This window comes from Protopterus annectens, chromosome 10.part0 (assembly GCF_019279795.1).
Source record: "Protopterus annectens isolate FY-2018-M chromosome 10.part0, PAN1.0, whole genome shotgun sequence".
NCBI lineage: Eukaryota > Metazoa > Chordata > Ceratodontiformes > Protopteridae > Protopterus > Protopterus annectens.
Window position 1 is genome coordinate 1700754259 of NC_056744.1, and position 16791 is coordinate 1700771049.

The 16791-nt window shown below is 40.3% G+C and overlaps 1 protein-coding gene across 1 annotated transcript in view; it reads right to left on the minus strand.

Annotated features, from left to right (window-relative positions):
• The window catches only part of LOC122814448, a gene marked incomplete at its 5' end in the record, with an annotated part of 380650 nt that overhangs the window by 64568 nt on the left and 299291 nt on the right, over window positions 1–16791 (minus strand). The window contains 2 exons of the mRNA XM_044087028.1: window positions 5753–5879; window positions 16115–16444. Coding sequence (XP_043942963.1) covers window positions 5753–5879; window positions 16115–16444 — 457 coding nt within the window. The remainder of the gene's footprint in view (window positions 1–5752; window positions 5880–16114; window positions 16445–16791) is intronic.

Consider the following 16791-nt stretch of genomic DNA (forward strand, 5'->3'; position numbering starts at 1 on the left):
TCACTAGGGGAATTGATGACTGCACCCAGCTTGCAGGCATCTGCAAACTTGGTCAGCCATAGCCCACTGGTTTGGACTGCACCTCAGAAAAGTACATCCCAAATAACAGAGACCCCAAAACCAAAACCCTGGGGTACACTACTCGATACAGATCAACTGCTTGAGATGGCTTCCCCTACTTCGAATAGGTGGGTTCTATCAGTGAGCCAGTCAGATACCCATCTGGTAACATATGGATTGATGCCTAGTATAGAGAGTTTATCTATTATGCCCAAATGGGGAATAGTGTCGAAGGCTTTGGCCAGGTCAAAGCAGGCAGTGTGCATTGCCTTCCCCTCATTAATGGCTTTGGTGACTGTCTCAAAAAATTCAACCAGATTAAACAGACACAACCTTCCCTTAATGAAGCCATACTTTGTGGATCGAGTGTTTGGAGGTTACCAATGTCCTTGTTAATGAGGCAGATGATAATCTGTTCCATGACCTTGCAGATTAGGCTTGTTAGGCTGATGGGTCTATAATTTCCTGGATTGGTGGACACCCCACTTTGTGGAAAGGGATGACAGTGGCTGTCCTCCACTCAGCTGGGACAAAGCCGGTACTCTGGCTTTGTTTGACTAGGGCACCTAATGGTGCTGCAAGTTCCTGCCTGAGTTCATGTAGGATGCAGCCTGGGATCTTATCGAGTTCCATGGAGGCTGTATTTTTTGCCTTTGAGAGAGAAGTGATGACCTGAATCCTTCATATAATTGGAAGGAGGCAGGTACTGGGAATGCCCTGATTTACTGATGGGGGGACACATGGGTGAAATTTTCACTAAATCTGTCAGCCAGTAAATTTGATATATCTACGACATTTGTATATGTGATGTCCTTGACCACCAGTTCTGAACAGATCTGGGTGCTACCTTTGAGACCATCCCCCACTCTGGAATCATAGATAAACTTACTAAGCTGGGCATTAATCTGTATGTCACCCATTGGGTTGCTAATTGGCTTACTGATAGAACCCACACTGTAAAAGTAGCCAACTCCAAATCCAGCTCCAGACAAGTGACAAGTGGAGTACCTCAGGGTTCAGTCCTGGGACCGCTCTTGTTGGGCATCTACTTCTCTGAAGTACAGGCCAACACTAAGGGACTCTGGCTAACAAAGTTCCCAGATGACTGCAAACTGGGAGCCATTAAAGAATCCCCAAATGATGTGGATACTCTACAAAAGGGCCTTACAGAAACAGATGCTTGGTGCCAGAGCCATGGGCTCAAGCTCAATGCCAAGAAATGTATAGTTATCCCCTTTGGGAAAAAACATGTACCCATGAATTACCATATAGGTGGCAGTACACTAAACACAGAAAGTGTGATAAGAGACTTAGGGACACAGGTGGACAGTGGTCTCACCTTCGATAACCACATCGCTACAACATTCAGGAAATCCTTCTATGTGGCACACCTCATCACTAAGGGCTTTTCATCCAGAAAAAAGGAGGTCATTATCCCACTGTACTCATCCCTCATTAGACCCATTATAGAATACAACGCCCCGTTTGGTATGTACCTCTTAAGACATCTGCAACAACTGGAAATGCCGCAGCAATACCTCACTAAAAGAATCACAGGCCTAAAGCAGATGCCCTACGCTGACCGCCTTAAAAACTCCAGCTATACTCTGTCACCTATCGTCTACTCAGAGGCGATCTCTGCTTAACATACAAGGCCATGTCAAACCCAGAGCTGTTGGACATGCTACACTTAAAGAAATCCCAATCCCTCAGAGCCACACGCTCCAGGGATCTAAACATTGTCATCACAATAAACAAAACATGCTGGAGGGACAGGTTCCTGACCCAGAGACTCCCCAGACTCTGGAATAGATTGCCCATACATGTCAAGCAGAGTGCCTCTTTGGCCCTCTTCAAAAGGAACCTTGACGATTGGATGGGAGAAAGGACGTTCACCCCAGGGATCATGTCAGTTGCCCTGCTAGACATGGGTCCAGGGAAGTAAATAGTGTGGGAAGAAATAGCCAGGGAATTGTTATGGCTAGGCTTGTATAGGCCCTAAGGCTGATAGCCTAGTACCAACCTATGAACCTATGAACCGATGAGATTACAGATGTATGTGAAGAAGGCCTTATAGTTGTCTCTAGTAGATGTGGCTAGTTTGGACTCGACGTTTGCTTTGGAGAATTTCACTAGTGCTCCTATTTGTTTGTTTAGTCAAGGACAGATTGCTTCCAACTGGGAACCTGCTCCTTCTTGGTCCTAGACAGCAATTTTTTTCTTTTCTTAAAAAAAATTATTTATTGCAGATGTCCACCAGATAGGTTTACTCTTCTTTCTGGGGAATGATTTAGTCCTGTCAGGTATTCCTGATTCTTTATATAAATGTTCTTATAGTAATTTAGTATAGTTTTGGATACCGGTGTCAGTTCCTAGATATACCATCCCTCAGGAGGCTGTAATCAGCTTTGGAGAAGTTTTTTGTTTGACACTAGCTAGATTGGGGTCGGGGGAGATGGTGAGTTCGAACGTCACCACTTTATAGTCAGATCTTATAAGAGAGGATGATACTGCAGGGATGCTGCACTGGCTACTCATGTTGGTTAATACCAAGTCCAAGATATTACCACCTCTTGTGGGTGTATCGACTAGCTGTTCCAAAGGATTTGCATTGACAAAAATCGAGAAATCTCTGAGCATGTGTGTTCTGGCATGAATGGAAGAGCCTATGTTTGGGTAGCAAAAGTCACCCAGGATCAAGGTAAAGGGTTGAATCTTGACAGATTCGAAGAGGTCTAGATAGGCAGTTTGGTCATCTTGAGTCAGATTTGGGAGCTGACAGCTGGCTATGATTTGTATAGGGTTCTTGTCAATGGCTAACTGCACCTGGGAGTGTCTCCTGTGTGTCATACTGTTTGACCAACCTGGAAGTGTGTATGTCTTTAATATATATTGAGACTCCAACTCCTTTGGCTTTACTACCCACAGTTTGGGGTCTGAATGCAAGATAGGATGAGTAACCTGGCATGGCTGGGGTGCTCTCTACAGCTCTGAACCAGGCTTCTGTGACTGCACAGATGTCAGCATTTTCCAGGGTTCAGAATGCTTGCAATGAATACAGTTTCATCTCTAGACTCCTAGCGTTTAGCACCATAATCTTTAATTTGGTTTTGTTAAAATTTTTATGTTGGTAGTTTTAACCTCTTCGCTTTTTCTAAAAAAGGCACTATGGGGGAGGCAAGTGCCTTTGCCAGAAACCTGAAGCCCAAGTGAGACGGATGCAGGCCATCACTGGCAAAGCATTGTGGTCTGTCAATCATATTTTCCCAGGCTGTCAAGTACTGGATCCCCCTGGAATGACACCAGAAACTAAGCCAATTGTTAAAGTCAGTCATTTTATGTTTGTACTGGGGCATCATTCTGGGTTATGATAGAATGCTGCTTAAGGCTAGGGACATACCTGTCTGGAACACGTATTCAGTGAGTTCAATCGTGTCTTCATATAGCCCAGGGAGGTATGTCTCAAGTCATTCACACCAACCTGGCCTACGACAGAGTCATAACAGTACCCGTCATTGAGAGACTTGAGTGCATGTGTGACATGGTGGATTCTGGCCCTTGACAGAGAACTAACCGTGACTTTGTCCTTATCCAACATGGTAAGAGGCACATCTGTGTGCCTCAAAATGGAGTCTCCTATGACTAATATGTTGGGTTTATAGTTAAGCCTTAGTGGTTGTGAGACACAGGTGTGTGAACTATACATGGTATGTGATGTGGAGGGCTGTGGAGATCGCATGCAGTTTTTCCTTGGAAATCTCCTTTGTTTGGGTATGTTTTTGTTGAGGACCTCCACATATGCAGGTGTGTGTTGTGTAGGTGTGGGTGGTGTTTGAGGTGTAGTGATTGTGTTGACAACCTTCTCAGATCCAGATACATTGGCTTGTGAGGGAGATAACACAGACTCTGGGTTTCTAATGTAATTGCATCTCTCAAAAATGTTGTTCCTAGGTGGTAGTAGTACGTGGTGTCTGTGTACATAAGGCAGCTGCTACACTGTCTCAGGATGCCCAACCAGACTGGCAGAAGAAACTGTAGGAAATTGTCCTTCCATATTTTTCAGAATCAGAGAGGCCAAGGAGAGCTCAGGGTAATCCTAAAGCCCAGTTGCTTAAACCAAAACTGAGAGGCTTAGAATAACACTTGCAGTTTAAACAGGATATAAACAAGCAGTAACAAATGCAACAGAAAAGATGCAATTGAACACTTTAGAGAACAAACTGCAGCAAGTATCAGAAAAAGCCAGATGAAGTAATGGAGCAGGAGGAAGAAACACAAATACAGTAAAAGAAGATAAATAAAGTGTTTTTTTTTAGTAAAGTGGAAAGGGAGAGAAGAGGAACAGAAGAAAATTCAAGGTTAAGGAACTAAGGGGTTTGACCTTCCCAAATGATCCCTGTATTAGGTAGAATGAGCTAATGAGATGGGACTGGGAGGAGTGTCCCTTATCAAACTTACAGTAGGGGTGGGCAACAGCAAAAGCCACCAACTTGAAGAGCGGAACAGCAGTTGGGTGGGAGAAAAACAAAAAATTCAACCACAGATCAGTTGAGTAACAACAGATTGCATCTGAAATATCCAAGTAATCATAACAGAACACGGACGAGAGAGAGAGAGAGACAAAATATAAAGAGGACATCTGGTATCTCAAATAAGAATGCACAATGGGTAAGGGATTATAGTTTTACATAAAAAGAACAGATGGCCAAACCTACTGTGATATCAAGAATAAGAATATGCAACAGTGAAAGAAAAACTTAAATTAAAAAAGTGTTAATTACCCCTTGTAACCCACTAAAACAAAGTATGACATTACAAATAGCAGAGAGATCCCTCATGATTATATAGGTTCAGGTGTGGAAAGATATTGGTATTCTGAGGGCCATCTGAAAAATGAGGCAGTACAGAGATGTCTTTATCTAAACACAATGTGCAGGTTTCTGAATTGTCTGGTTTCTATTTTTTCTACTTCGTTCCAGAGTCCAGAGTTTATTCCTTTGTTTATATTATGCTTGCAGCTTGTATGCTTCTCCTGTATCCTTGTAGGTTTTCTCCAGGTAAATCAGCTTCCTCCCACCAACAAAAATACTCTGGAGTCTTTTGGCAGTTGCTAGAAAAGTTATTACAAAAAACTGGAAACTGAACTCAATACCTAAGTTCAAAGAATGTTTAAATTTGACAGCAATAGTATATACAAGTGAAAAAGAAGTGATCAGGATAAGAACTATAAATCATACTAATACTTTTAGTGGTTGGGATAGCCTTGAAAGGTTACTACTGATAAACCAAGACAATGTGTTGTGTAAGATTACCTTTATGATTCAATGTATTCCTACAACTGTATAACAGTATGTGATGTTGAATTTTTTTCCTGTGTATACATTGTAAAAATGTTATATTAATAACACTTTTCTTTTAAAAAAAAAAACTTTCTAATTGAACTGCAGCCTATAAACTGTCCACTTGATTCACATAAATGACAGGAATGTAGAATGAGGCACCAAAATATGCTTTTCCTTATATACATATATATATATATATATATATATACTCATGACCAAAAAGGTCCTCAGTGACTGGTTCACTTACTCAGGTAGTAAATAAACACACAAGACAGTTTCTCATAGCATTTTAATAAGGTACTCATAACTCTCAGAACAAAGACCACTCCTTAAGATGGGACAAGACCTACCTACTGAAACTAAGGTTTCATAGTTCTCTAACATCACTTCCTTATGAAGCTCCTTGTCTTGTTTTGTTAACATCTTCATCTCCTCTGCTGAGAAAGTAACAGCAACATCCTCAAAGGATTCTGGAGCCTGTAAAAGACACACGGTGCAGTTCATCTTTTCTTTTACTGCAGTTGGTATAAAATATGCTATTTTCCTGTAATGCATTCAATGTAAATTGTGTTATTTTTTCAGCAGGGTAGCACTGGCATTTGTTACCAGAAGTGCAGTTAAAACAGTAAAAATAATCAGTCATTAACAAGTGCAAATTTCCTTTCCACAATTATGCAAGTAACAAAGTCTTCATTTTTGAGTTGAAAACTGTCCCTTTGCTGCTATCTCTTTCCCCTCTACACACATTAAGGTCAGTGATAGGAGGGCACAGAGTTCCAGTTAAAGATCTATGTTTAGAAAAAGACTTGGTGACCTAATTTAGGGAACAGGAAAACAGGAAGCAAAGAGGGAAGCCTTGAAAGATGGAAAGAAAAAGTGGGATCACAGCTGAGTAGGAATGAAAACTTAGGAGCAGGGATAAGATGGAGAAGGCATGGGGCTGTGAGATAGTTGTAGAAGCTACTGGAAGACAGTTACAGAGTAATCTGAGGGTGACAAACCATGAAGGATTACTTAAGAAATCTACACAAAATGGTCCAAGATGGTAGTCAAGATGTAGCAGGAACAAGATATCCACTCTGTGGTGGTGGAGAAACCGACTGGTGGAATTACTAATATGGTTATGTAACAGTAGGACAAATTCATTTAATGGCCAGTGGTGCATGGAAAATGGATGGGGTCCAAAGGACAGAGGGGGTATGAGAACAGCTGGGTTAGAATATGAATAACAGCTGAGGGAGGGATAATCCAAAACCAATCATTTGTCAGTGCCAAATGTTACCTGCATTAGTGCAAGACTCAGCAGCATGTAGCAGTGTAAGACTAGAGGCATACAGAATGAGAATGCAGCAAGGCTCAGACAAAACTGTGGTCTAAAATGTATCCAAAGAGGAATAGTCTGCCCAGGTCAAGGGTTACATCAGTTAAATTTATGTTTGCTTCTGCTAGAGCTGGTGGAATTCAGGTAGATGTAAATGAAGACCTCCAATATTTCACAAGGGTGAATACACTTAATACACAATAAAAAAGAAGTTAATCATTTTCGTCCTTTGTAAAGTGAACCTTGGAGTTTCTCAAACCTGTCATTTAATGAATTTTCACACATTTCTTATGCAGGAATCCATCATAACTATTTACAGTCTTTATACAACATCAATTTTTATGGTGGATTTGGTTTATCTGAAGTAAGTTTTATTTTTAAAATTATGAAGGACATTAGAAACTTTATTATTGTGGGGTGAAGTCATGTGGTTGTAGATGAGTCTAAATGTGTAAAAACTCATTAAATAGCAGTTTTGAGAAAGCTCAGGGTTCATTTACAAAGGATAAAGGTGCTTAACTGCTTTTTTATCATATATTACACGTTGCTCTTGTGAAGAACTGGAGGTCTTCCGTATCATTTTGGAATTCTTGTTGGACTATCTTGCTCTCTGGTTATCTGGTAGTTTTTTTTAATGCACCGAATGGTTATGCACTATGGAGCAGTGTACTACTGAGGGAACAGTGGCGCAGTGAATAGCACTGTCTGCTCACAGCAAGCGGTTCCCCAGTTTGACTCTCTGCTGGGATGCCTTGTGTGTGGGGTCTGCATGTCCTCCCTGTGTACTTGTAGGTTTCCTCCTGGTGCTCTGGTTTCTTCCTACATTACAAAGACAAGCAGTAGGTGGAATAGGCACTCTAAATTGGCCACAGATATGTGTGTGTGTGGTGTGGATGAACTACAGTGGCACGGCTAGCCATGCAGCAGTGTAAACCTGGTCTCTAGATGATTGTCACTGTTGAATACCCTGACCCCATATGCAAAAATGAGAAAAAGGGGTCTTGGATGCAGATGGAATTTTTTTTTTCCTTCTTAAATTGATCAGTAGTGTCACGGAGAAAGTGAACTTACTGAACTACCTCCTGTGGGGAACATTCAATTTACAATGAGCTTGCTGATTAGTTTGTCCAATCAGCATGTACATTTTGAAATGTTAATGTCCCTTTACTGTATAATTACCATTACAGCACCTGCACAAATGCTCTGCAAATGTAAGCAACAAAACCAGAAGCAGGAAAAAGCATGCCAGCAGATTTTTATGAATGAATGTGACCTTTCTTTTCTCTCCAGTTACAGACAGGACCATATTTTGTTTATTCATGTGTACTAGCATAACGATAGCTCCTCATGTACAAAGCAAACAGACTATCATGTCATGAATTAGTTGGCTTGAAGACCTACAGGCATACCTCTCAACTGTCCAGATTTTAACAAAATGTCCATATTTTTGCTCTGTTTCTCATAAAATTTGTGGTTTTCTGGCACAGTGGTGAGGACTGAAGTCACTAAATAATTACAGGCACTTGACTTTCAGACTTCATATCCCTCAGAAAATGCATGCTAAAGCAAAACCTCTTACTCCCAAAGAAACTGACTAGGTTAATTAGGCAGGATCTGCTTTTGATGGACCTGAACTGGTTTGGGTTGATGTCCTTATTTATTAATTCCATAATAATCTTTTCCACAACCTTACAGGTGAGGTTGGTCAGGTTTATGGGTCTATAATTACCTGGGTCCACTGACAACTCACCTCTGTGCAAGGGGATGCCAAGTTGTTGGGTCTCCATTCTTCTGGCACAAAGTCTGTTTGAAGGCTGATATTGAATAGCCCCAGTAGGGGGTCTCACAAAAAATGTGGTCCCTCTTTATAACTGCAAAAAAACAGGTCAGATTATTCATAAAAATCTACTGCTATGCTCTTTCCTGCTAACAGGTTAGTGCAGAAAGTTGTTATAAGAACCCCTCCTCCAGTCAGGCATGTACATGGGGAAGTGGGTTTGGCAATAATGGCCAAGGGTACCACCTCAGAGACACAAGGTGCACCGTTTGATTCTGGCCTGGGGTTGTTGGCTAGGCTTAATAATAGCCCTTAATGGCAGTTATATTAACATTTACCTGTGAACCTATAAGACTATACAGGCAGCCCAGTATGTTATCTGGCCCCAATGAAATGGGCTCATGGCTTTGGACAGTGGCTTGAGGACTTGTTACTGGGGGATATTTAGGAGGGTGTAGATGTGGGTATGTGATCTATAAATATACGCGGGAAGAGGGAGTTAAGTTTGAGCTAAATTTGTCCTCTTGTATATCGGCTATGTCCTCTGAGTCTCAGTATGTGATGTCATTTACAGATAACTTTCTGCATTGCTGGGAATTGTTTCTAACACTGTCAAAGAAGGCTTTGTGTTTATCCTTTACCTGGGTAGCTATATTTTCCTCATATATGGTTTTGTTGATCTGATTAGTGTCCAGAGTCCCCTGTTAAGTTTAGCAGGACTCTTTTTAGCATTATGAGTGTTAAATTTATTTTTGCATCAATGATTTTTTTCTTTTATTATACAACCTGTTTATATCTTGGTTCCAGCACTTTGGTTTACTCTTACATTTTGTAATGTATTTTCTTTGGAGGGGGACAGATGAGTCTATGCAGCTGTTTACATGTGCACTGAATTCCAAATATGGAAAGGTGAGATAAACAAATACATGTTGGGATAACTGGATCTCCTCTATCCATGAGGGCCAGTAGTGATAAACCAGAGGGTAGCTAGCATTACTGATGTTAATGGAATATCACAGGATATTAAATGTGACCAATGATAATAGCATACTGCAGGGTCTCTCTCTCTCTCTTTCTGCTTTTCCCGGTTAGGGGTCACCTCAGCAGATCACCTTGTTCGCTCATGATTGGCAGTGGAGTTTTTGCGGTGTCGAGTTGCCAGCTCGGTGACCAACCTTCCACAGAAGGCACATGCAGGCATGCACTCACACCTAGGGCCATTTTTAACGTGTCCAATCCACTTGCAGCATATCTTTGGGGATGTAGGAGGAAACCGGAGCACCCGGAGGAAACCCACACAACCACAGGGAGGAAATGCAGACTGCACAGAAGACACCCCAGCCGAAGATCAAACCGGAGAGCCTCTTGCTGTGAGGCAACAACGCAATTGGGTATCACAGGATATTCTACAAGATAGGAGACAACGGATTATCATGGCATACTGTATATAACTAATGATCCTGAAGTAACACAGGATATTCCATGTCACTGATTATAATGGACTATCACTGTGATGATAATGGAGCAGCAAAGCATATTACAATTGAAAGATAAAGCAGTATCACAGGACATCACATGAGTGGTAACGGAGTATCATGGGATGTAACATGTGACTGCCAATAATGGAGAACCACATGATATTACATGTGACTGATGACAATGGAATGTCATGAGACAGTCCATGTGACTGACGATAATGGAGTATCACAGGATATTACATGTGATCAATGACAATGATGGAGCATGGGATATTACATGATATACAACATTTAAGGATGGTTGGAGTCCAGTTCTCACAAGGTTGGTATGCACTCTAACTTAAAATGGACTACTAGTAGCGCAAGTACCCAAGACCATTTTATTCCCCAAGTGGGGAATACATGCTGCAAAACTCATATCTATAGCTTCTTTTCCTTTCTTCCAAAAATAAGATGAAAATTCTGCCAGTGAAGAGGTTTGTGGGTCGCTTACCTACAATTGTATGTCCTGTACAAGGGTGCTCTCTGAAACATTGTCATATGTACTGGACTATACATGACTGTATGTGAATTCTACACAACTGGATAACTCACAACAAACACCACGTTACTACGCTTCTGCACGTTTACAAATACTTCTCTTCAATTACTGTCAATTTGCCAGATTGATGATAAACAAATATATAATTAAGGACCCTTGGCCAATACATGTAAAATTATTATGCACTCCCCACAGCCCAAGTGTGCATGAACTGTTTTATGTCCTCCCCGTTTTAACTAAAGCAGAGAACCTATCAAGGATGCCCACTCTCTTCCATGTTCTTTACATTAACAGTGAAGACTTTAGTGGTACAGCTAAGAGAAAATCCTCACTGACCACAGCCATATAGGTACACCCAGGTGGTTTGAAGATAAATGCATTATTTGGCACTTTGAGCAGAAAGACAGTTTTTTTTTTTCAGAGTTATGCTTGGTTCTACAACATCAGTTAAGATACTTGTAAACTGAACAGGCAAAACAGACTACTGAAAAACAAAATAGAGAAAACAAACTTCTTCAGATCAAAACAAAAGTCACAGCTTAAATACTCTCTGGGCTAATACTTACAAAGTCAATTAACTACTTAAAGTGAAAGCTGACTTACAAGACAGTTTACAAACACAACTAGACTAAACTATTTTGTTTTTCATCAGTTGAGATACTGGCATCTTCCTGCTCAGCGAGGCCTGTATTAGAGAACAAAATTATCAACAATAAGGTTTAACTGACCCAAATATCTGGGCACACTACTGATGACAATGAAGAGGATACTGCTAAGTTTCTTCCTGGCACCCTTGTATAGTGACCGGTACAACTAATACTCTGATGGAAAGAACTATTAATGCCATTTTTATTAAGTTAGCCCATAGAAAGAACTCCTCCCACCATTTTAATTAAGTTAGCCCACAGAAAGTACTCCCCCCACCATTTTAATTAAGTTAGCCCTCTTAAGATGATGCTCCCTTTTTTTGCTCCAGCTTCCATTTACATGGTTGTCTCAACAGCCAAAATGTTGCAATGGGTTTTACACAGAATGTACAACTCCCATGGTGAACAAGAGGAAATTATGTGCTGCTGACAAAGCAGTGCTAATTTTCCTGAACTTCCATCCTTAAACTCAGGAGGCATTCCTATTAAGGAGGAATCACAAGCTAATCTGTAAGCAGATGTAGACATTTTCAAACACAGGAATATTCAAGAAAAAAAACTGCATCTCCTCATGGTATGAAATCGGTCAGAAATGACAATAAGATACTGATCAAGACTTGAGGTTGGTATAACCCAGAAAGGATAAGGCAAGTTAGGGAGATCATGGAACTCTGAAGATGTCCAGACAGACAACAGCCTAGCCTTTTATTCTAATTGGCAATCTCAGGAAATGTTTCTGCACAGATCTGCATTAAGTAGGGTCTTGTAAGTTTAAAACTTGTCATTGTTTGAAAAAAATTCTAAATCCTACTCTGTACTATTAAAGCAGTTCTTACAGCTAAACTCCATCTTTTTCAAACATGCACTTCATCAAATTCCTCTACTCACATGAGACCACCAAAAGGCACTGGTTACACAAATATACACATGGTCTACTCCAACCAAGTGTCAAAAGTGTATAAATGTTTTCTTTCACCAGCCCCTTTCATTCAAAAAAGGAATACTTACAAATCTAAACTGACTACCAGATCCAAGATGTACATTTTATGATTCTCTGACAGCTTGGAGAAAACAATTATATTCTCATTTGATGGCAATAACTCATTTCTATCATTTAATAAATGTCTAAACCCCTTCTATATGTTAAAATAATAGAATCATTAGATCATAACCAAATAACCCACATGCAAACAGGATACTGTCCTGCCCTGTTACACAAATATTTTTGGGTTAAAAAGGAAGGAAGACAATATGGATGCACCTAGAGCTCGACTTCCACCTCTGGATGACATGAAATTTCTGCTACTGGGTTAAGCACACCTCCCTCAACATGTTTTCCCCAGGACTACTAGACTGGATTAGACAGGCATCACTTTTTCAGATTAAGCAATTCTCTGGAAGGAAACTCCAACAAAGAAATGGCACATCATAGTTACTGGTTCTCGAAAACAACAGTATGTGGAAGCCAACAAGTGTTGGTTTACCTTTTTATTATGACTGGAAATAGCAGGAGAGGGGATATCACTATCAATATTCATAGCATTTCATTTAAAACAGATGTGTAGTAATGGTGTGCATTCTTACGTTGGTAACACTTGTTTTTTGGTGTAATTATGGTACATACTGCAACCGTTATCAATTGTTCAATGGGCAAAATTCTTTAGATGGAGTAATTTTTTTTTTACATGCTCTTTTACAGTTACTTAATATTTTGATGGATACCTTCATTAAGTTACACACTAAAACTGATTTCCTTCTGAAGGAAGTGGTTAACCTGGGATTTATAGGATATGGTCCTCTACTTCTCAGGATACTTAGCACAACAAGTAAGAACAGTAACCATCTCATTTAACTGAATATAACACTCTGTGTTTGTTTGTCTTTTCGGCTTTTCCCGGTTAGGGGTCGCAACAGCAGAACTCCGGTCCGCTAATGATTGGCAGTCGATTTTTATGTGCCGAGTTGCCAGCCCGACGCCCAGCCTTCAGCGAAGGCATACCTATTCACGCATGTCTTTCGGAGGCCACTCGACCACGGGGAGGACATGCAGACTCCACACAGAAGGCACTCCAGCCTAGAATGGAACAGGAGAATCTCTTGCTGTGAGGCAACAATGCTACCGCTGTACCACCTTGTATTTCAACAAATTCTGCAAACCACTGGACTAATACAGAAGGTCAGACAGCTGGTCTTTCTTCTGTTGCAAGTCTCACAGCACTGGGTATCCTTAAGTGGTATGGTAACTGCTTGCTGCTCACAGATAATGAACTTTAACTTGTATATAATAAGACATGTTTTTGAGAGATGCAAGCATTTAACTTTAATTGGTATATAAGACATTATGTTTTTGAGAGATGCAACCATTTAACTAACAAGGAGGCCTCACTCCCACAAAAGTGTACAGACAGAGGGTGTCACACATTCCAAAACAATCTACACTCACCTATTGTAAAATGTCTCCACTATAGCTGTAAAAATGTTACTGCCAAAGCCTCCCAGATCCATGAAGACTAGGTCTCAAATTTAACACCACATCATCTTCTGGCATACTTCCAATAGACAGTCACTAGGATTTAAATAATTTCAGATGCAGTACACCAGACTACTCTATAAATAAAAATGTTTTATCAATTGATGATTCCCATCTGTCCTCTCTGGACAAAGACAGGGTGATAGAGAATTGTCTTTCAGATGCCAAGATCTCTAATGCCTCAGGAGACCTTAAGGTACTTTCACCTGGCAAATGTGACTATGTGGGAGTGAATGACTTGGCATGCAAAACTCTGAGGGATATACAGAGAAGCATGTCAGAACACTCCATGCAAATCACAAATGCAGGGAAGATTCTGATCCTGAGAGGAATCCTTCCTTCCTTCCCAAGAATGATGATTATGTACAAAGACAAGATAAGTACATCAACAACTGGCTAAATATTTGGTACCTGATCCAATATGTGTCAACATGAGATGAGATGCTAGACAGTCCTACATGTTCTGCCATGGACAGCCTGCAGGTCTTGTTCCAAGACATCAAACTACTGGCTAAAGCTTTGCTGTAGTCATAATGCCTTTTTAGGCAGAGTCCAGCTGATGGACATGCCAACATAACTAACATATCAAATCCAAAACAGGATCACATTAAGGTGGTTCTGCTCAATGCCAGAAGTCTCAACAACAAGTTGCCCAACATTGAGGCCCTCCTGCATTTGAAGCACCTCCATGTTAAGAAAGCACGCTGTGCATAGCTAGGTTTTGCATCTGCTATGTCTTCAGAGTTATTGGCAACTGTGATGGCATCTCCATATTTGTTAGGGACCACACCACCTCTAGATAGATTTCCAGGGACCCATAAACACAGCTATTATGTTATAGCCTATTACAGGACTCTCTCTATGTTTCCTGATAATTATGCAAGGTTCTTAAATGTAATCAATGAACTATCTATAAACAAAAACTTTTTTGGGAGACTTTAACGGATCTATATCATATGAGCAAATTGCACAAATTGTGAATGCTCATAATATCGAATGTATTGGGCCTCGAACTTCCTATTGTGAGACTTTAAAGGGTCTAGATCATATGATTGAATCACACAAATTGGGAATGCTCATAATATCGAATGTACCGGACCTCAAACTGTGCCTCCCACACCCCCCGCTAAATATATATTCCAACTCCTAGGTCGCACAACAGTGAGGAAAGAGCAAATATCTCATTCTTCACTGTACTGCGAACTCAGAAAAACAACTTTGAGTTCCGGTACGTTCGATATTAACAGCGTTCGCAATTTGTGCGATTCGCTCATATAATATAAACCCACTTTAACTACTCATGAACCTGTACCTCGAATGTAGGATACATTCATAAGTTCATAACAAATGCTCCCTGGAACAGATTATAAAACCCACTACAGGGCCGAATATTCTTGACTTGGTCCTTACAAATATAGCTTTTTTCATGCATGCACTATTCCCCTGGTACTTTCTTCCCTGGTTAAGCCTGCTCATAAACTAGTCACCTTAATGATTAAAACCACTAAACCTGACAATATCAATATCTCATAATTCAGTGATTAAAAACGTACAAATTTTACCAAATTCTAAGATAAAGTTTCAAGGTTCAATTATTCATAGGTAGGTACTAGGCTATCAGCCCAAGGGCCTAAGTAAGCCTAGCCAACAATGTTATCTGGCTTTTGCCACCCAAGAAGGTCATTTTCCTGTGCCTTTGTTGAGCAGAGCCACAGAAGTTATCCCCAGGGTGAATTTCCTATTTCCCATCCACTCATCAAGATTTTCCAGAGATCTCATAGTTAGTACAGGTTGAGACATTTCATTTTTTTCTACTCAAGAAGTTTGATTTGACATGTTAGGAAATGAATTTTGTTGTTTTTCTAGCACCAGCATGTTTATTTCAATATGTTGGGAGTTGACAAGTTTTGCCGGGTCCCTATTAAATTGCTGAACATTTCAAAGTTCGAATGTCATACGGTCGATACCATATGATCGAACTTTGAAAAGTTCGAAGGGGAAAGGCAATGGCTCCATACGCTCAGAATGGGAAAATTTCCCTTTTCTGCACTGAAGTGCGGTCTTGGAGTTGGTATATTTAAATAAGGAGGAATTCTGCTCAGAGTGTTAAGGGAATTTTTTTTTTTACTTTTTTATCAGGTTCATGTTGTCAAACATACGAGGTTTGAAATTTTGAAGCTTTGAATATATAATATAGACCCATTTTGCATAGATGTAAAGCCATGGATCAGTTTCTGGGAAATGAACAGAACAAATTAAGAAAACAAAAACAAAAGTAATTAAAAAATAAGCACATTACTGCATATAATTTAGACTGCTGGGAAGTTATTATCTGAAATGTCTCTGTCAGCTGCAAACACAAGTTTTCACTTTCCAAAATGAAAGACATGCAATAGCAAAAATCAAAGGTGGACTTACTGATAGAACTCCATTAGCTTTGTGTTTTCCATGTTCTGATGTATCACCCGACACTGATTCCTCAGTGGTTGTCAGATCATCTGTGTCATCATTTGTCTCTTCCAGAACTTCTACTTCTGTTTTGATTTCAAAGTTAGTATCATACACTGCTGCTGAGTGAATTTCTGTAATGCCAGTTTTAATGCATTCAAGATTTTCTTCTATCTCTCTCAGAATTTCTGATGCTTTGCTGTTAAGCTGTTGAATGAGTTTTTGCTCCTTGTCATGGAGAAACTGGTGCAGTTTTACAAATTCTTCTGCAATGTATTTTTCCAAATTTACAGCACGTTTCTGTGAAAAGAGTAATATAGATAAGAACAAGCTAACTTGCTACACATTATCATACCACAATACCAATTATGTCCATATATTTACCTTGCATGACAGAATGAATAAACTTTAGCTCCCCGGAAACAGAGACAGAGGAGCTGACTGCAAAAAGTACAGTTTTGTACCTACCATAAATGTAGATGTTCGAGTGTTCACCCTGCTGCAGTCATCACACTTGGGTTATCCTGTCATCAGGGGGTCGCGCAGTCAGCCGGAATTCCAAAGTCTTGGTCCGGCGTCGGTTGCTGTCGCTTCTTCCATGAAGTCAGTGGGCCAGGGGTATAAATAATGCATCAGACGCCATTTTC